The 20,178-nt window shown below is 38.5% G+C and overlaps 1 protein-coding gene across 1 annotated transcript in view; it reads right to left on the bottom strand.

Annotated features, from left to right (window-relative positions):
- Positions 1 to 20,172, bottom strand: part of Tox (thymocyte selection-associated high mobility group box) — a 342,631-nt gene extending 322,459 nt beyond the window's left edge. The window contains exon 1 of the mRNA XM_005392187.2: positions 19,894 to 20,172. Within this exon, the coding sequence (XP_005392244.1) occupies positions 19,894 to 19,995 (102 nt within the window). The 5' untranslated portion in view covers positions 19,996 to 20,172. The remainder of the gene's footprint in view (positions 1 to 19,893) is intronic.
- Positions 20,173 to 20,178: the final 6 nt, after the last annotated feature.

Below are 20,178 nucleotides of genomic sequence, written 5' to 3'. Positions count from 1 at the left end.
GACTGTATTTTCTGTTTCATGCTATTCTCACTAGATTTTTAACTTTGCAAAGCTTTTTTAAAAACAAATCTAAAACTTCTCCAAGTCAGGTGTTCTGCATTCTTGAATCTTGCTGGTTTTGTGTTTGTGCAAGACAGAGCAGACTGATAAAAGCAGGTCTATAGCGAGAGCCCACACAACTTCCACTTAAAATAGGGCCTTTCAAAATGCCTGAATCAGAAATGCTAGGATTTGTTATAGCTACATAAAAATGCTAATAATGATGATGATAATAAATCTGCAAGGGGAGCAGAAGCCTGATTTAATCAAGACACCATGGTCTGGTTGCTTGGCTTGCTCCTTCAGGCTTTCATAACTCTGTAGATTCCTCCCAGCCCTCTGAGACCTTTGGCCACTAGTCCTGTCCCAGCAGTGTCACTGACTTCTGATTCCCAAATAGCTTCTCTAACTTTTGACACATGGCTTGCCTCACTAGGATAATGAGACTTTAAAGGCATGTTTTATCATTTGCCACTTTAATGAATTCCAGTGGTCCTTCAGCCACAAAGGGTTTAGATACGTCTCAATCAAACAAATTGAAAAAAAAAAAAAAAAAAGAAGTTTCCTGTAGCAATGTAAAGAAGAAACTAGTGACAAGCATTTTCAGTGTCTGCTCTAGTTTTGCTCTTTGTTTTCTAATCACTGCACTGCTGGAGTCAGGATGGATGCCATGACATCTCCCTTTGTGATATGTAATAAATGACAACAGCGTTAGGACTTTAAACTTGGTGTCTGTAATGCAGATGACACTGTTGCTTTCAATCTCAGAACCTCTTGATATTATGGAGTTTACTACTTAACAAAGCAATGCATACCGTGACACCTCAGGCTGGAAAGAATCTTAGAAGTAATCAAGCCCCTCATTTTAGAGAAGATAAAGATGAGAATTCAAGAACTTGGCCCACAGCTTGTTTAGCTCCACACTTTGCATCTAGGTCCTGGAATTCTATCTCTATTTTCTTCCTGCTGTACCAAACTACATATTGGACTACTAAATAAACTGATTTCATTGTCATCTCTAGTCAGAAATATGTAAATAGTTACTTGCAAGACAGATACCAAACAATTCAGTATCGAATAAATAAATGGTTGTGTTGTTTCAAAAAGCATATTAATACATTTAAGCACTCTGAGAAAAACTAAGGTATGTAATCAGTAAGTGCATATTTCTGGACAGTTGACATTATACACCAGAAGAAATATTTATACCCATAGGGTATTAGCATGTGACTCAAATCTCTAATTTTTCAGAGGGAAAACAAGAACTCTAATATTGGCACTTGACAGCATGAAACACTTTAACATTTCCTATCATTTATATTTATTTGAAAATAAAAATACTCTAATAAGACAGGCCTAATATGTAATTGCTCTTCTGTAAGTATAGTTTGGGGTGAAATGAGAATGGTGAAAAAAAATTCATTAAAGTGGGTAACAGACTGTGCCATATGGCTCCCAAAGTCAACCCAACCTCTTTTTGGAAGACTCTCAAAGACCCTAAGAATTGGCTTTTCTAAAAGGAGAATTTTCTCTTTGTAATGTAAAAGAAAGATTCCTGATTTTATTATTAAATGTAAATGTATTCCATATTTGAATATACGGCATTCTAGCTTTCATTTAAAGATGTAGAGGGGAGTTGTATCTTTTTATACCATGAAATGCGATTATGGTGAAGAGAAGAGCTTTTGGGCAAATTATTAGAAGCAAAAAAATCTTAAGCTCTTTCAGAGAAAATGAGTGCCAACACAGGGTGACATCAGACTTCTCAGGTTGCTACAGACACAAACACACACTACTGATACTGTGTTGTTTTCATTTTTTCCCCTTTAACAAAGATCAGAAATAAAGACCCAACATCCTAAAACACACAGGCCTAATTCTGCATGCTGCTATAATGAAGTTCTTTGAATTATTATAAATGCTTGAACATTAAAAATTCATCAGCAAGGACAGAGAGGTGCTTTCTATTTGTGGTGCTCTGGATTTAAACACAACCTGCTAAGAATGGCTGATTGTCCTGAGAAAGCACTGCTGACAGCCATCGGCAGGTCTGTGCAAATGGCGTACGGAAAAGGTAATAAGAGCTTCGGGAGTATATTTCAACCCTCATAATAAAGTAATTGTGAAAGTGTAATTGCAGTCTGGTTCCATACCATATTAGGGTAAAAAATGAGATGGTAAGAAAACATGAGATTCACAGCATTATTTTATAAGCCATTTCTGCAATGACTCTCTTCCAGAATATATAGAATTTGTCAGGGAAATAATTTAAAAACAAGCAGTGGTGTTTACCTTTTGAAATCCATTATGATGAACCCGAACAAAATGGACAGTGATTACGTTACCATTCTACAAACACCCTGAACTTAGGAATGGCTTCAAATATAAAAATGGTATTGAATAATGTTAAGCAACTGATTTCACTCCATGAAAGCATGAAAGGAAAAGTGGAGTATAAACTCCATTGTTTATTTCTGAATGATACCTAGTTCGAATTTCCAAAGATTTAAATATTTGCACGACTAGAATTTCAATTTTTAAAAATTAATCCCTTTCGCTACTTCTAAAACAATCACTATTGGCTTAAGTTACCAAGTTACCGTCTCCCACAGGCTATCAGCTGCTCTCGTGGCAAGACCTGAGGAGGGGCGAGGAACACGGGGATTGACTCTCAGCCACATTTAGACTACAGGGAATGAAAGGGAAGAGAAAAGGTAAATGGAGGCATAAACCCAGGTACATTCCAAGCCCAAAAGCAATAATATTCGGGCCAATTATTAAGGTTGTCAGTTGTCTCACCTTCTGGTAGGAGGATTACTCCTATCACATCTAAGATTATTACTTCTGGAGGTACACAGTTTTCTTTTTTTCTATCCCCAGAATTTTAGCACAATTCCTGGTACAAAGTAACTAATTGGAAAAGACAAAGAATAAATTAACCAATGACAGCCCACATTTATATAATGTTCCCAGAAGATTTTAGGGGTATTGTAGTTGTCTTAGTATGTGCAAGCACACTTTATGTTCGCAGATGAAATTACCTAACAACACATTTTCCAGAAAGTGTTCCATCTTTAAGGAATGAGTGACTTTGTTTATAAAGGTCAGGGCCCTCAAAGGTAGGTGCAGCAACCTATGCACGTGCTCTAAAGCCCATAGAAAAACAGGCTCGGAAACCAGATATAAGGAATATACTTCTCTTTGTTATTAGGTTTGCTTCATTTTTGGAGCTCTTGTGAATAAACGTACATAAACTGCAAGCATACACAGTGTGCATTCCCTTGGTTTACCATTTCAAACAGAACTTCCATTATTTTTGAGACACAATCGCATGATCGTAGTCCAGGCCAGCTTGGAACTTGCTATATTGCCCAGGCTATCCTGAAACCCAGGATCCTCATGCCTCAGCCTCCTTACTGCTGGAATTACAGGTGTGGGCAACTATGCCCAACAACCTTCAAAATACTTTAAGTATGAGAAAATTACCTTGATTTGAGAAAAGGCAAAATCTGAAAGGTTCATCTGCCTAAAATGAATGCCCAGAAGAAAAAAATTCTTGTCACCAAGAGGAAATATCCATTATTTACACATGCCTGGCTACTTACAAAGAGCTCATTTCAAAACAGATTAAAACTTAAATGAGGCAAACATACCTGAAGTCCACTGATGCCATTCAGCCTAACTAGACCTGCTGTTTTTCTAAAACAGTTGGGTCTACCAGTGTGTCTCCTGTTGATGGAGAGAGCACAGGAGAGAATGCTGTCCAGGAACGAAAGCCCTCTCAGGTAAGCAAAGATGCAGGTGGGGAGAACTTCAGCGAAAAAGCATCCATGTCAATAATTCAGAGTAATCTTGAAAACAGTGCCCATGGTTTCCCAGGTTTACAAATGTCTTTCTACAGTAAAATGGAGGGAGGCAGAAAAGAATCTATATCTTGGCCATCTGTTATGTTACAGGCCCCACACTGCTCCATTCTGCTTCTACCCCACCTCAAAGAAATTACAGTAATTGTTCAATTTTTTATGATCTCTTCCCTTCCTTAGACTTTCCAGATTCTTACCAAGTTGGGTGCTATACTGATTCCTAACGATAGAATACCACACTTGACTGCCTTCACCTATCACCATGCATCATCAGTTTGTGCCAGTAACTAAGGGATTTTCTTTCCCAAATACACACAGGGTATTTGACTTCCCTGCTCTTTATCACTGTCTCTCTTCAAAGCTCAGTATCATTCTGCCCATGGCACCGGCAATCACTGACCCTAGCTAAACAGTCTTCCAGGTCCGACGAAGATCAAGTATATTTTGTTAAGGTTTCCTATCAAAGTAGAGAAAAGTCAGGGAAAAAATTTAGTTTAGCAAAATATTACATTCTCTGTGGGACAAATGACCTCATAAAAGGAGCCCCCTAAAGGCCTCTGACATATTTTTTAATAATAAGGACAAAAGACCATTACAATATCTTACGCTTCTCAAACCCATATCCCTAGGAGCAAAGCAATATGCTAAGGCAATAAAACAGCAGAATAGCATGAAGCATCTTCCTATAACAAAAAGCTGATAATTCTAAGTGATAAGTACATTATTTACATTAAAACAGACATGGGTATGTTATAGAATATAATATAAAATTCACATATTTCTTTTTGGGGTGCTGAGGGTGGAACATAGTGTCTCAGCCATGCCAGCAAGCACTCTAGACCACTGAGCCTACAGCCCAAGTCCCAAATCTACATATTTCTTAAAGATGAAAAGGTAGTTTTCTAAGCCCTATGTATATCGCAGAGACATTTCCAGTTCCTCCCCCACCCCTCAAGGAATAAATCCCCTCCATGCATTAAGGCAGTTCAGTAGGAAAAAGTCTGAAAGCTGTGCAAGGGCATACAGGAAGATTGTGAGATGCCTTCAAAAGTGTTGATAAGGATTTTTGAGAATGTTTGGAAACCTTAATATAGTCCCTAAATTTCCTAATTATATATACCTTTATCATTGAGCAAGAAATTACAAGAAAAAGTTACTAACATCTTGAGTGAATCTTATACCATAATTAGAATGGCTTAGAAATTAAGTCAGAAGGTGTACTACAAAGACTACACATCAAACACTAATACTGATGCTAACAGCTGGACTTAACAATCAAAAAGTACCCACGTGGACATTTTGGGGAAAGCATAAAGCTTCTAAGAGGCATTCATTTTATAATTGGAAAGGTCAAAAAAATTAGGTCAATACCCATTCATCTTAACACGTGATCTCCCTAGAGAAGTCTGCTTTGGTAGATTCCTAATTTGGACAGGCATTAATCCACTGTCAATAAGCAATGTGGATTCTCCCCAACTCCACTCAACCTACCGCACACACACAGGCAGCCGTGATGTCCCTCCAACAGAGCAATGATCTTTTCTCCAGGCTCCGTGTTTCTAACTGTTCCTGGTTGTGTGTCACATGTCTAGGGCCCCCTCCTTGCTGCACTAGGTCCTGATCCCCACTAGAGGCCTCAATCTCACCCCAGGAATTTTCACCCCACCACATCCTAACGGAGCCTGCAGGTCACACCTCCCACATTTCCCCATTGGACCTTGTTATCCTTTACTAGAGGAAAACTTTGTATGAATGAATAATTAGTGTTGATAAGGCTCTGAGACTCAAAATTCTATTGCCCATTTCATTTCCACTTTCACTACTATTGGGAGGGAGTAAGTGCCAAATTTAAATGTTTGATGACAGTTTAATTAATACATAGGACAAGAAGCATGCCTTCACCTCTGTTTCCTGGCTATAATACTCTACAATAATATAAAGAGCTCTGTTGTGCTGCTACTGCTGTTTGTTTATTTTTTGCTTAGTTGGTTTTTTTTTTTTTTTTTTTTTTTTTTTTTTCATTATTTGACTGGGTTGGGTTTGGTGCCATGGATGGGACGCAGCCCCTCACGCACGCTAAGTATGGACTCTACCACTGAGCCACACTCCCAGTTCCTGTCCTTCTTGTGTAAATTTCCTCATGCCATTCAGAAAAAAAGTGGGAAGTTTAAAATGTGATTTAAAAAATTAGAAGTAACTTCCCCTTTCCTTGATGCCCAATTTTTGTTCCATTTTATTTTGTTGTGTTTTTGAGATAGGGTCTTGCTATGTAGTGCAGGCTGGTCTGGAACCTGCTTAGGTAGCCCAGGCTGGCCTTGAACTCATGCTGATCCTCCTGCCTCAGCCTCTGGGATTACAGGTTTGTGCCACAATGCCTCTCGATGCCCGATTTTGAAGTCATCTGAAATACTACCTCTTCCAGGAAGCAAGGGAGATTCCATCCACTTCCATTCATTACTTCTCCCTCTCTATCCCCCCTCTATCTTTGACCACAGATTTTATATCACATCAATTATGCTGCAGCTGCACTATGGTTATTTATATTCCTCTCTTGATTACCCACATGGAGGCTGGGTGAGATCTTACTCATTTCCTTGTCTCTCCCTGCCCCCTTCACACTTGAAGAGAGATTTTGCCTGCAGTTGGTGTTCAGTAAATGCCTTTCATTTCTAAAAATGAATTAAATATGCCATAGGAACAAAGCCTAAATCTTCTCAACAAGTGCATCCCACATTTTATGAAGTCCACTTAGGCTAAAGAAAAAAAAAATACCTTGTACTGTACAAATATTTGCATGGGAACTGCACCGAAGCTACCAGAAAATAAGAAGCTATAATGGAAACAGTGACACAGCCTTAAGTGAGGCAACTGAAATAGGAACTACTTTAATACTTTTACTGAAAATGTTCCCTGCTTGATAAAGTTCATTACCAGAATATCATTTTTAAGAGTGAAATGCATTCAACTGAACACTTTATTTCACTTTGTAAATAGACTTTTTTCTTTGCCCGAGTTGTCAGTAGGAAGTACAACATAGTCTTCCATAACATTAGAAAAATGTCACTCCATACATCAAGCAGAATTTTAAAAATAAAATAAATTTATCTTTTTTAGTATTTTGAAGGTACAGTGGTAGCTTTGGACAGCAACTGCCCTATCCTATGTGCCTTATTAAGGCTGAATCATCACCGTGCAATCCAGTGTGTTTTAAAATGTGTTGAGGCAACACATTAGAGTCCAGTGCAAAGTTAAATCCCTATGGAATGTCCTAAGGCTATAAAGTCAACATTATCCTACTTATTATTATGATTATATTTAAAACTACCCTAGCACTCATCTTTTCTTCACTTATTCGAAATGGCATAAAAAGCACTTATGTGCTAAATTTACAACCCAAGTACTAAACTTTTACATCACATGAAATGAAAAAAATATAAAGAGCAATTGCTATGATTTTTTTAAAATTAATAACTTCTCGATCAGTCTGGAGTTATTGGAGTCAATGTTACCTTATAAAGAAAGTTTAACTCCACTTTAAAAGATCATGTGTACTGTGTTTTAGACACGTCAGTAGAATAAATGGAACATTTCCATCACTGCAGCCTGCAGAGAAATGGTAAGCAGGAATAAACTTTTAAACTTTTATCAACCAAGCAGTCATTTTTCTAAGAACTAACATCGATCTATTAATGTGACTGACAATAAACACTGTATTCATACTACTTTTACAAAAATTCATTTAAAATATGAACCTTCTACCTCTCAGAAATATATCCTTTCTTTTCCACCCCCACCCCCATGTCTTTAATGTAAATCGCAAGTTATAGAAAAGCAATTGACCTCAGTAAATTTTTCCACTGGCTTATACTTTTTCTTTCTTTTCAAAGTACCCTTTGGGGAGGGTTGAGAAAGATAAACACTTCAGATAGCAAGTGCCATAAGAAAAATATGTTCTGGCAGACCTTTTCCCAACTAGTAACTGAAAAAAAATTTACATCATCCAAGGATATTATAAGTGCAGAGAGTAAAAGAAAGAAATCTGTAAATAGAATTTTGTTCCACTTTCAAGCTCTGAGGCTAAGGGAACACAAGTGTTTCACTTCAGAAATGAGTAACGAATGACTCCAGTACACATATACCTTTCTCTTTTTGGAAAAACTGCACATAAAAGAGCATTTTTTGGCACGGCTGACCTGCAGAGATATGGAGCTAAGCAGAGTCATGAATTTACTCACTCTGATATGCACACATGATACGCAATTAAAATCTCCATTCACATTCCTGCTGGGTTGTCAATCACAAGCAAAGCCTTTTTGACAACATTCAGCGAAGCGTACCAACTAACTGCTCTGCAGGAACTTAAACAGTAACAGCTTTTCTCACTAGCAAGAAGGAATTTTTTTACGAAGATTTTATTCAGTTTCTAAGAAATCAGTATACTCTGAAGGTTAGGGTCTTTCATTAAAAATGAGAATGTATCAGAAAGAGTTTGTCTGGCAAGCTATGTGATGTCATACCTAGAAAACGAGATTTGCAAAACATTCTAACCCTTTCAATTGGGGGAATCTTTTAAACTTTTCTTTCCACTTTAGAACAATGAACATTTATTTCATAAAGCAGTTTGTTGTGAGAAAAGTGTCACTTCTAACTCAGTCTGAAGGTTTTTCATTCTAATTTTAAAACTTAAAATATATTGAGTTTTAACTCATATGAAAAGTGACCAGTTACCAACCAATGAGAAAGTGACTCTTTAACCATGAGAAGAATATGTAGCATGTAAGAAATATTGCATGTATCAAACCTTTCAACTTACCAGGCTCTACAGAAAATATTATGCTCATAAATCCTTTCCAGATGAACCCAGAAGGTATTCTCTTCATAACTTAGTTTCTTTTGAACATCTAATCAAAGACTGTGTCCTTCCTAATAGCGTATTAGTGTGCTTTAAAGCCATAAATCCATAAAACAGGGCCCAATAAAACTGAACACAGGATGCTTGCTAATCTGCTGCTGTGTCTGTTTTGAGCAACTAACCTTGGATTACAAAATTGAAACAAGTTAATACTATCAGATATTGAAATATTTGTCTTTTTACTTATCATGCTCTGTAACTGAGAGAGCAGATGCATCCTGACCATTAACAGTCATGACAAATTGCCTTGCTAATGAACGTTACACACTGAAAGTGCCATAACTGATTAAACTACAATTTCCCACTACCAGAGAGGGAGAGAGCTGGGACTCCAGCAGTGGGTGACTCTGATATCCTGCCAACAGCCCTTCAGGGTACAATGCAATATTTAGAAAAACACTGTCAATTCCATATGAACATATTCTGAAAGCCTGTGTGTATACAACAGGTTTTAAAAACACATTAGATAAAACAGCTTAGCTGTAGCTGATGAGCTATGAAAACTAGATGTGCCTTAACTATTTGTATCCTTGCAAATGTATGTTAAAAATATTCTCTGATGTGGGCTTTTCTCTCTTTTTTCTTTTCTTACCTTTCCCCGCCCCCAAAACATTGCGTGTGCTTTGCATTGCACATAAAATCTTTCTTTTGTCAGTTCCTTTGTTGGTGCAAAATTGGCAGCAGTTCAAATTCAAAGTACTCCTATTCATTTACTGACCAATGTCATTGTAGTTCACATCAGCCAGAGAGCTAAGCTCTAAAAAACATAAAAGACTTGCTTCACCACTGACGAATAATGTGTACATTTTTACAGAGCTTAAACCTTAATGCTTTCCCTGAAACTAACAATACAGTATATCTTATCATTCCTTTTTCACAAGCAGGCAGCTGCTGAAACGCTTGCCACTTCAAAATATCAATTGCTTGCCAGAGTTGTCCTCAACGTACCCTGTCAAATTCATGTATATTGTGCAATGAAAATGGTGCAAGGCTGAAAGCTAGAAATTGTGTCAAATTCTGCTGTAAGGGTATGACGTGCAAAGAACAATGTATGACAACCGTAGAGACTACAGACAATGGCACTGGAGCCAGGGACTTCATAGATCACAACTGCGCCTGTACATATTTTATTGTAGGCATTATATATTTAAAGCATGACAAATGTACCATTGTACATTATGTGCTGCACACATAGAAGCTCCTCCTACTAGTTCGCCTTTTGCATTTCTCTTGATGGCAACATAGTTGAGTTTTATTTTTTTCTCCTCTTAAAACATTTAAGGTTCCCAAATCGTAAAGGAAACCACACACACATACACACATCTACACAACATACACACACACAGGGTTATCAGAATGAGAAACGAAAAACAGAAGACAACAATAGAAGATGAGAAAATGAGATCTTGTTCACATAACATTTTGGCTTCTCACTAAGGACACAAAAGAAAGGATTACCTTAGATAAACAGTAACTGAGGATATAAAGACAACTACACTATCACTGCGCCTATAAATTGTTGTCTGCCTAATTTTAGTGCAGATAAGTACTGGCTTATTGATTTGCATGACTTTTCAGCAAAATGGAAATCCCATGTGAATGTTCTTTGTGTGCAGAAAATATGGCTTAAGAAGCTTTTATTATTATTGCTTTCCTATGCCAAAAGAAAAATTAAGAAAATAATATTTCACTCTTGTATCACATCTATAAACTAAGTCTGATTAATTTCTCTTTACATTTTAAATATCCTTTCCCATTTCCCAATTCCCTCTGTGTACTTGAAATGATTCTGGTTACTGAAAAGTTGTTTTGCTACTCTGTCTCCTGAAATAACATGTAAAATTGGAAAATAATCTCACTTTGGTATACACTTCCTTAATTATAAAGGAGATCAGGCTATAATAATCCAACCAACTCAGTCAATAACTGTGGAAATGGAAACATGTTTATGAGAGCGATTAGTATGAATATATATTAATCTCTTCTACGACCAAGCTTAGATTACAAAACCTTTATCACACAAGTAGCTTCAAGTGGAATTAACTGACTAGAGGCTAAGGAAAATGAATAGATATGCTGGTAAGGTGTTAATAAATATTTTGGAAAGAGAATAGGTGGCTTAGGTGCTTAGGGGTGCTGACCTTTGCTGTGTTGATTAGTGGGACAATGATGCATTATTAACACACAGCAGCTGTACCTGAACTGCTGCCATGACTATAATAGCCTTTTATAGCCATCAGGGGAGTGAGGTAGGAGGCCTTTATTAACCACTAGACATGATTAGCACATTATGTGAACTTTAGTAGGCAAATTATCTCTTATTGAAATATAATGTTGGTTATAACTGATTGTAAACATGATTTGAAAAACTCAGTGAAGAACTCCAATGTTTTACTACCATTCAGCTCATTATTGGTTGGTAATAGATGAAAACATGTTCCATTGTGGGACACACTTCTAGGGGTTGAATCTCAAAAGGCAGAGTGTGTCACTGAAGTCTGACTTTCAAATTATCTAGAATTACCAGTTCAGTGATATTAGCATGCACACAAACTTTCTCTCCCTAATTAAGTAAAACTGTTCATCAACTAGAAAATCTACTTTGGGATTTTTTTTTTCCTTCCTTTTTATTTCTTTAAGTAGTTCTTAAAAGATTAGTGTTGCAGTAAAATTTTCAGAGTTACCTTGAAAAATAACAGCATAATTTATTTCAAAAAGCTTAATTTTGGGAGAGGAAAGATTATCCCATTAGCCTTAGTAACTGAGCATAGCTCTGAGAGTCCATTATGAACAATCTTTTATGCCCTAGCAGAAAGTCATTAACATAAAATAAATCATTAGCTTTGATATTAAGCTTCTACTATCTGCAGGTTTCTGTGATTAATGTTCATGACTGCATCTGCCAAATGATAAAATATACTTTTTGTTGAAAGGTTATCCTGCCGCTTTATTATTAACATTTCTCTTTATACAATTGTAACTGGCATTTTAGGTGGAGGCTATTTACCTCAAAAGCAAGAAGTGGCTTTTACAGTGACAGAAAGACACCAATGCATACAACATGTTACCCATCATTTTTAAATTAACCATTTCATTGAGTGAAAGACAAGGAAATCAGGCAGTGCACAGATACTCTTTCAAGGTAATTGGACTTTCTTTAGACCCAGTTGGCCCATCTGTTAATTAATCATCCACATTATATTGTGGATCTCTGACTCAAATATCAGAGGAAAGTACAGGGAGATGGCTTGCTTCCCTGAAGTCAGGAACTACAAGAGCACACTTCCATCTTTAGTAGTTATTCTCAATTTTTATCTTCTTTCAGTGCAAAATAGGCAACCACCCCCATCAATAGCATCTCTCTCATTATCATCTCTCTCCTTAGATGCATGGACTCTGAATGTGGAAAAGGAAAAAGACCCCCTAGGGGCTTATCAATATCTAAGGGAGGCAGATTAGAGAGTGTACCTACATGTGCTCCATTTTCCCCACATTCTCCTTTGACCCTGTAAAAATGTTATCTCTTTTACTCCCTTCCTGTAAGAATCACTAGTTACAACTTCTGTGAACACTTTTATTCCACAAGGGTAGCAGAAATAGAACTAGGCCAAGGTGCAGTACTCTGCTAAGGCCTACCAGTCTTTGAATTTTTGAATATATTTTACCACAGGATTGCAAAATAATCTAGTTCTGTTGACTCCTTAATTTTCATGAGGCTTCCTTGATACAAATGTAAATTATTTTCTCTACTGGATACATGGACAATTGGGACACAGAGGGATTAAAAGTTTTAGTATTAGAACTTTTACCAGACAGAGAGCAAAGTTGGGCTTCTCCAGAGAACAGGAAACAGAACACCAGGGAATCACATCCTCTCCTGGGTAGGTTTATTCTGCTCAGAGAGTAAATCAACACAGGTTTAAGGGCACTCAGGTTTTATCTCAAATCTTCGGCAGAAAAAAAGTTTTCTTGAAAAAGGCCTAGGGTTTTCATCCAAAAGACCTAATTCTTTATTCTTATTAGGTTATGATAAATCCAATTATAGCCCTGGCAAGCAAAAAGCATCCATTTCTGTGAAATATGGCTGAATTTCCTCACAAAAAGAGTGGTCACTGGTTACTCTCAGCAGCTGTGATGACTTTCTGTTGTTATTGTACACAGTGACTGAATGTGTCACTGAGTATATGTATTCATGGCCAGATACAGATCATGAAATATGACACCAACATACACCTAAACACATATACACATATGTGTTCACACATTCATAAGCACATATATGCACACGCACACACACACACAATTTCTCTGGCTATACAACTCTGAGAGTAGACTTCAAAAGGCATTTCATGTAGAAGTTATGTCATTACTACTTGGGTAAGACACAAATAACTTGTAAATCTTCATGGTAACTCAAAATATATTGCCTTTTCTTAGCCACTGGCAAAGCTTCTTATCAACCATGGCCTCTGTTTAATCAAGAATCCTTTCAAAAAAGCTTCACCAAAAGCCATATCTTAATAATGAAGAAAAACAATAAACACCTGGTCAAAGCAGAACCATTTAAATCCCTATGTGAAAAGTAAACAGAAAGAAAAGCATAAATAGAACTATAGGTTTCATGGCCTTTGGGACTGTAAGTATACATCAATGATGAGTTTTTCATGAGGAGAATGAAATCTGAAGTTAGTTCTAAAAATTAACCTCAAACTTGTTTTTTAATCAGGTAAGGGATTTGCTATCAAGCTAAAGAGGTGTGGAAAACTACTGCTACCTCCCACCATGAAAAGCAAGGGGTTTCCTTCCCGCATGACTCTCTCTCTTGTGTTTTCTGCTGTGCCACCAACATGCAGGCACAGAGCAGTATGATGTCCTCATTTTCAAAATGAACCCTATATACAGGGAGGAACTTGCTATAAAGTAGGAAACGCTCATTCAGGTTAATGGGAATTCCATGTCTCCAAGTACTAGGGGAGAATCGTGATAATTAACAGTCTGCTGGCACTTCCATTATAAACCACATTTCTAAGCAGTTTGTAACTCCACTGTTTTTAATGAGAAATTGCTCTTTGGGATAGAACTTGGCATAGAGGCCATGAAACAATAATTCTCAAATTCATTAGGGCAGATGTGAGCGCTATCATTTTGGCACCCTGGATTCCTAGTGGACAGTCCATCGGATGCAAATCATTATCAACAAAAGGATCCATGGAGACTGATTCCGAAAAGTACACATTCAAAGAAGACCAATTGAAAATATACCTAATAACTCCAAAGTGGAAACAAATCAAAGAAAAAATGGTATCCTTAAAGTTGGTAAAATTAATACCTCATGTAAACATTCAGTTTAAATAAACAAAGGAGCATTTGTGCATTTTGATACTTCAGATGGAAGCTTCCTGTGGGTAAGAACTATGACTGGGATGGTCAGAACCATTGTATTTGATTACTATGGTGTGCTACAGTCTTTTTTTCTCCTAAAAGTATAAATTTTAAATTTGAGCATTTGGATGAATGCAGTATAAATTTTATTCTAAACAGAACTGATATTTTTACAATGTAACTGTTAATAACAATCAATTAATGATAATTGCATTTCATTTTTATTCACACATCAAATAAACATCATACCTTATGATTTGGGGGAAATTGTAAAATTCACATTCAGATAGCTAAAACGTAGGGTGATAACTGATCTAAATTTGACAAGTTGAATAAATTCTGCATGGCCAGTTCTTCCTATTGTAACTATGTATGTATGTTCTGGTGAGCACATATAAGCATACTAGTCCATCAGTTCTCTGTATGTATAATCCACCTAATTTACTGTATGTCAATTAAAGACCACAATCACATTGTTTTAGGCTCCAAAGTTTTCCTACTGAGGCTTTCTTCATGGTGCATTACAGCACTAAACAGGGGAAGAAGAGTTCCTGTGAGAAACTGCAGACCTCCGGGGTTCAAATTATGACTGGATTAGAATAGCCAGGTGAAGGCTGCTCCTGGAGTAGAAGAGGTTGTGGAGGGGTTGTGGAGGCAGAAGGGGAGAACGCCAGGCATGCAGGGAGACAGGCTGCTGAAGGCTGGCTTCGCTCAGGGAAACACCATTCACCACAATTTGAAAACATACCCAAGATCTTTTCAATGTTCTAGTGCCCTAACAAGGGGTTTGGAAGCATTGAAATAAATCACCCTTCACCTCTAGAGAAGATTCTCCCACCCTAGCTTTCTAGGCTTTCCCTCCTTGAACTGAGTACATCACACATACCCATGTGCACAGATGTGAATACACACACACAGAGACACACACACGCACATACACACACTAGTATTACCCTGAGACATAGCCTGTCCATCAAAACCAGCACTGAAAACCAGTTTGGTACCCACAAAGTCACTGTTAAACTTAGGAATTTCCACACTTTCCTCTTAATCTTTTTGCAGTCACACCACTTCAAAAATCCCTACACTATGTCCTCATTGGATATTTATATATTACTTTCCTTTTTCTATGTAAGTAAAATATTAAAATTTCCCTTAATATTATTAATCAATAATGTTTAAAATGTATGGTAAACTTTGAGAAAACTAAAGCACATATGCTATATTAAAAATAACATCAGATCTCTGTACAGCTCATAACTATACTTCTTTGCATAGACATTTATAACTAGAATTTGGGATATTGAATTATTCACATTTGAGGTTTTTGATGTAACATAGATACATTTGAGGTTTTTGTATAATATTTGACTTAGGACCAAAACCATATGATTTCTTGGTTTATGCTCTTTCTTGCCTGTACATTCATTTAAAATATATTTAATGACCTCAACACTTGTGGCAGGTGCCAGCTAATAAAACTCCTAAGGGAACTGTAATTATACAAATGAAGTATGAAGTATCATCTATGAATTTCCCAAAGTCCTAGAAGGTATGGAGTTGGAAAGATAACTAACCAAGCATGATGCTGTAAATTGCCTATAACCTTTCTCTTCCTCCTATCTTCCTCCTCCTTCCATCCTCCTCCTTTTTCTTACATTAATTAATCAAAATAGGAATAATGACTCCTTCTAAATGTGCTTGCAAATCCTGTATTTTACACATGATAAATTTTGCCATTTTGAAGTACAATGAATAATACACTATAAACAGAAAAATAAGATGAAAAATTTTGCAGACTGTAATCAATCTTGTTTTTCTCAAAAGTTATCACATGTCAAATGTTTCCCCTGATATTTTCAAGCACAGTCCATCACAAATGTGTCCTTCCTGCTGCATTTAAAGAACATACGCTGTCCTTTCTCACCACCACAGAAAAGCCCACTATTCCACATGTCCATTATTCTTCTACTTTGTATATAACTGCTAGTAAGCATGGGCTTGTGCTTTGGACTTCCTTGTTTCTAAATCCCCCAAAGAAAGATTCAAGCCATGATTCCACAAAAGCAGCCACTGAGAACAGTAAAGCCCATTATTTCCCCTCCCACTGCTGGCCCAGGTCAGCATCCCTATCGTTAGCCATGGCATAACATAATTGTATTACTACTCCTCATGTGGGCAGATATTAAGCAATAAGTGCACACATCACATCACTGTAAAAATGAAAAAGTGCCACATTTTTTTACCCCATTTTAGCACAAAATCAGTGAAAACAATCTTCAGAAATGACACTGCACTAAGAAACTGAAAGGAGCTGTTATTACTCTGCAGGTATACATTTAAACTGAGAATCTGACATCTTCAACTAGAAAAAAATTAAGACTATATTTTACTCCCTAACTCCAATTGTGAGCTCATTTAATCCAATCTCTTTTGGTAACTTTCAGTTCAATTAAGAGATACAGTGTTACTTAACATAGTCTAATTAGATGTAACTCAGCTCTGGTACCCATTTTCAATGTCTGTGATGTATCTCTGAACCACACTGCTGTTCAAGGACTGACCTATACAGCATCGTCCCAGCCAGCGGTTCCAAGTATTTGTGCAGCTAACATACTTGCCACAGCCAGCATCACTTGCATTGGTATCAAAATGAGCTACATGAAAATGAAAGCCAGTATGGTCTGGTGTGTTCATAGCATAACGTGGTCTTACAATACAGCACTGGACTAAACTGTTTCCCAAACTGCCTGCTAGAGAGTTTATTAACTGCAAAATGTAAGTGGTGATTTGGCAACCTATAGAGCAGCAGCACCGGAAAGTGTCAGCAGAGTAAAACAATCACAATTTAGTTTAGGAAAGCTGCAGGAAGGGGATATTCATTTTCTCCATTAGGGTCTCTTCTGACATTGAAAAACTGTCACTGCAGAAACTACAGTTACAGTTTCGTGGTACTAAAGCTCAGAAGGATACTGGTTCCTCTGGGATTTAGCACAACAACTTTAATTAGTGAACTGTTGACAGGTTTAAAATAAAGGTAATTAGTAATTTATGACCTTATCATCCTATTAAAACAAATAACCTGATAAAGTGACCGTTATTTGTAATAAACTACATATTCCTTACACCTTGGAAGAAGACAAGGTTTACTTTACAGTCCTGTCTCCATTGGGAGGACTGATTCAACTTTTTAAAAAAATAAATGTAGATACAGATTTCTTTCTTTACCTCTTTCCAAACTTGTTTCTTCCATATTTCTGCAAATCCACTTATCACAAAAATGAATGCTCCCTTACTAAATTTTAAGCAACTCAGATAGTAGAGCTAGAAAGATCCTATATACCAATGCTAATCACGACAGAGTAGAAAGCTCAAGTGCCTGGGCTTTGTAGGGCCTTGAAACCTACTCAGTACATTTAATACAATCAGGGATCAGTGACAAATATATTTGATGGACTGCTACACGGGGATGGGCAGGAGCAGGCATCCCTGGAGGAACATTTCCATGAAGTCTTTTCCTGCTATTAGAAACATGTCTTATGACTTTGCATTTTTAAAAATCCATTATTCCCTGGGTAAGTTAAATAGAAGACTTGCAACTAGTCTATAGAAAGGGTGGCTAATTTGCATTTAAAAAGAACAGTTTGCTTCTTATACACAGGGTGACTTAAAAGGAACTTCAATGAGCTGGTGAAGAAATACTGAAGACTTTCAAAATTAATTTATTCAATTCACAGCACAACCCACTAAAATTATTTAAAGCACTTAATTGGAAAATGATTTAATATACTGAAGTAATTCCTGATTTTCCAAAGCATTTAACTTTTGAATTAAATCTGACCCTACTATGGCAAGAATGGCAAGTGAAATGTGTATCCAAGTCATTACCTTCTTTTTGAAGCCTAAAATCACTGATAAATTTAATAAGATTTGTCCAGTTTCATTGCCAAAATGGTTCTGATCTTTTGGTTCCAGTAACGATTGTAGAATATGTCTTTAATCACCAAGAGAGAGCTGCCACTTTATTATTTTTTATTAGCAGCGTTTTTGCTACAAGCAAAAAAAAAAAAAGGGGGGAACCAACACAATACTTGTATTTAAAGACAAAACAGATTTCAGACTAAAACAACTGTGAACAGCAAACAATGAAACTTCATCACACAAACTTCTCTGACTTTGCCAAAGTTCCCATTACCTTTCAACTTGCCCTTAGCTAAGGGCTCCTAGTGTAAAAGCCTTTCTGCCTTGCCCAAGATAGATTTTCCTCTTTTCTAACTCCCCTGAACATCATGGGGACACAGCACTGCCCTTGGAGTGAGCCTTACACTGTACACAGCATCGAGGAGTTTCTCCGCGAAGTGATGTCTGCGGTTCACTTCACTCACAACCCTGTGTGTGTGTGTGTGTGTGTGTGTGTGTGTGTGTGTGTGTGTGTCCCAATTGACCAAGATTCGGAACTGCAAGTCGTTTGTTTGCGCTGTGGAGAGACCAGGAGCTGAGGATGCAGCCCAAGAAACACCTCTGTATCATGTTAAAAAGCTGTTTGGTGATGACTCGTAAGCTAGCAAATGGGAGTCCTAAGGATGCTTCCCGTGGAATTCACCAAGGGGTCGACGTGCTAGTGCCTGAGGGGGTTGTGAGAATCGGGGTTTTCTCACTAACCCACAGCTGGGCGTCTAAAAAGCCCGCCCCGCAGCTCAGAGAACTGAATTCTCCCAGCCAACCTTCATCTGGCGGGATTGCGCCACACGTCCAACAAGCCCGGGACAAGATAGCAGTGCCTGCTCTGTTCTCGGGACGTTCCCAGCTAGTTCTACCACCCTGAGCATTTCAGAAGCCGGGAAAGTAACCTTTTCCCTAAGTACTTATCTCCGAAGCACCCCCAGCGGCGCACCCGCTCCGAGTCACTAGCCTTGCCCTGGTCCTCAAAGCCTTGGCGCAGGGGTCGCCGGGCTATGAGTACAGCCCAGCCAGGGACCCAACCTGAGCCGGGTGCTGAGTGCAGGAGCTTTGGACTTAGATGCGACGCATTCGTCCGGCTTCCAACAAACTAGTAATTTCCACGCGCCCCCTCAAACGGGAGCTATCCCCCAAATCAAGATTCGGCTAGCCCTCTGAGCCCTGGCCTGCCCTCCGGACTAGACTGCCCGAAGCGACTGGAAAACCAGGAGTTGTGCAACAATTTTCTCGGGGGTGGAGGGCGGGAGCGCAGCCCGGGCTCCCGTACCCCGACTCCAGGCTGCTCCTCTGGCAACTAATCCTGGGCGGGGAAGCGATACCAGAGCTCCTGCTGCCCAAGAAAGGAAGGGAGGGAGAAAAAAGGAACTGGGAAACAAGCTCAATTCTCTTTTCCTCCGTTTCGGACCCCAGACACACCCCCAAAGTGTTTCTTGGCTTTTCCTCTTATTTTTTTTAACGCCCCCCCCCTCCGGCAAACCTAGGCAGGGATCCTTAGTCTCGAGCAGCGGGAAGAAAGAATCCGAGCAAATCGTGTCACTTTCCGCACAATCGCGGCTAAGGCAGCCCCCGGGCTGCTCCAGGAGATCTGCTACCCAGCGCACGCCGCTGCGGCGGGCTGCGAGCCCGGCGCCCGGCCCGGCCCGGCCTCCCCCGAGCCGCCGGTCCGCCGAGCACCCCGGCCGCCCCCCTCCCGGGACCGCGCAGCGAGAGCACGGGAAACAAAAGCAGAGCGTTCACCTTGTTGCAATAGTAGGGGTCCAGGCAAGGAGAAGGTCCCAGACAGGGAGCGTCGGGCGCAGCGGCGGGCTGGGCTGGAGGTGGATAAAATCTTACGTCCATTTCACTCTCACATCCAGAAACTCCTTTTCTATTCCCTTATTTTTTTTCTTAGAAAAAAAAAGTATGCAGCAAAACAAGCTTAGTCGGAACGGAGAGAGGTGTCTGGGCTCAGGAGTAAAAGAAACACCTTCCTTCCCTCACATCCGTTTGTGGTTTGTTTAAGAAGAAGAGGAGAAAAAAAAA

The sequence above is a fragment of the Chinchilla lanigera genome, unplaced genomic scaffold (genome assembly GCF_000276665.1).
Source record: "Chinchilla lanigera isolate Chin_1 unplaced genomic scaffold, ChiLan1.0 scaffold00043, whole genome shotgun sequence".
NCBI classification, from domain to species: Eukaryota; Metazoa; Chordata; class Mammalia; order Rodentia; family Chinchillidae; genus Chinchilla; species Chinchilla lanigera.
This window is presented reverse-complemented; position numbering and strand designations above follow the sequence as displayed.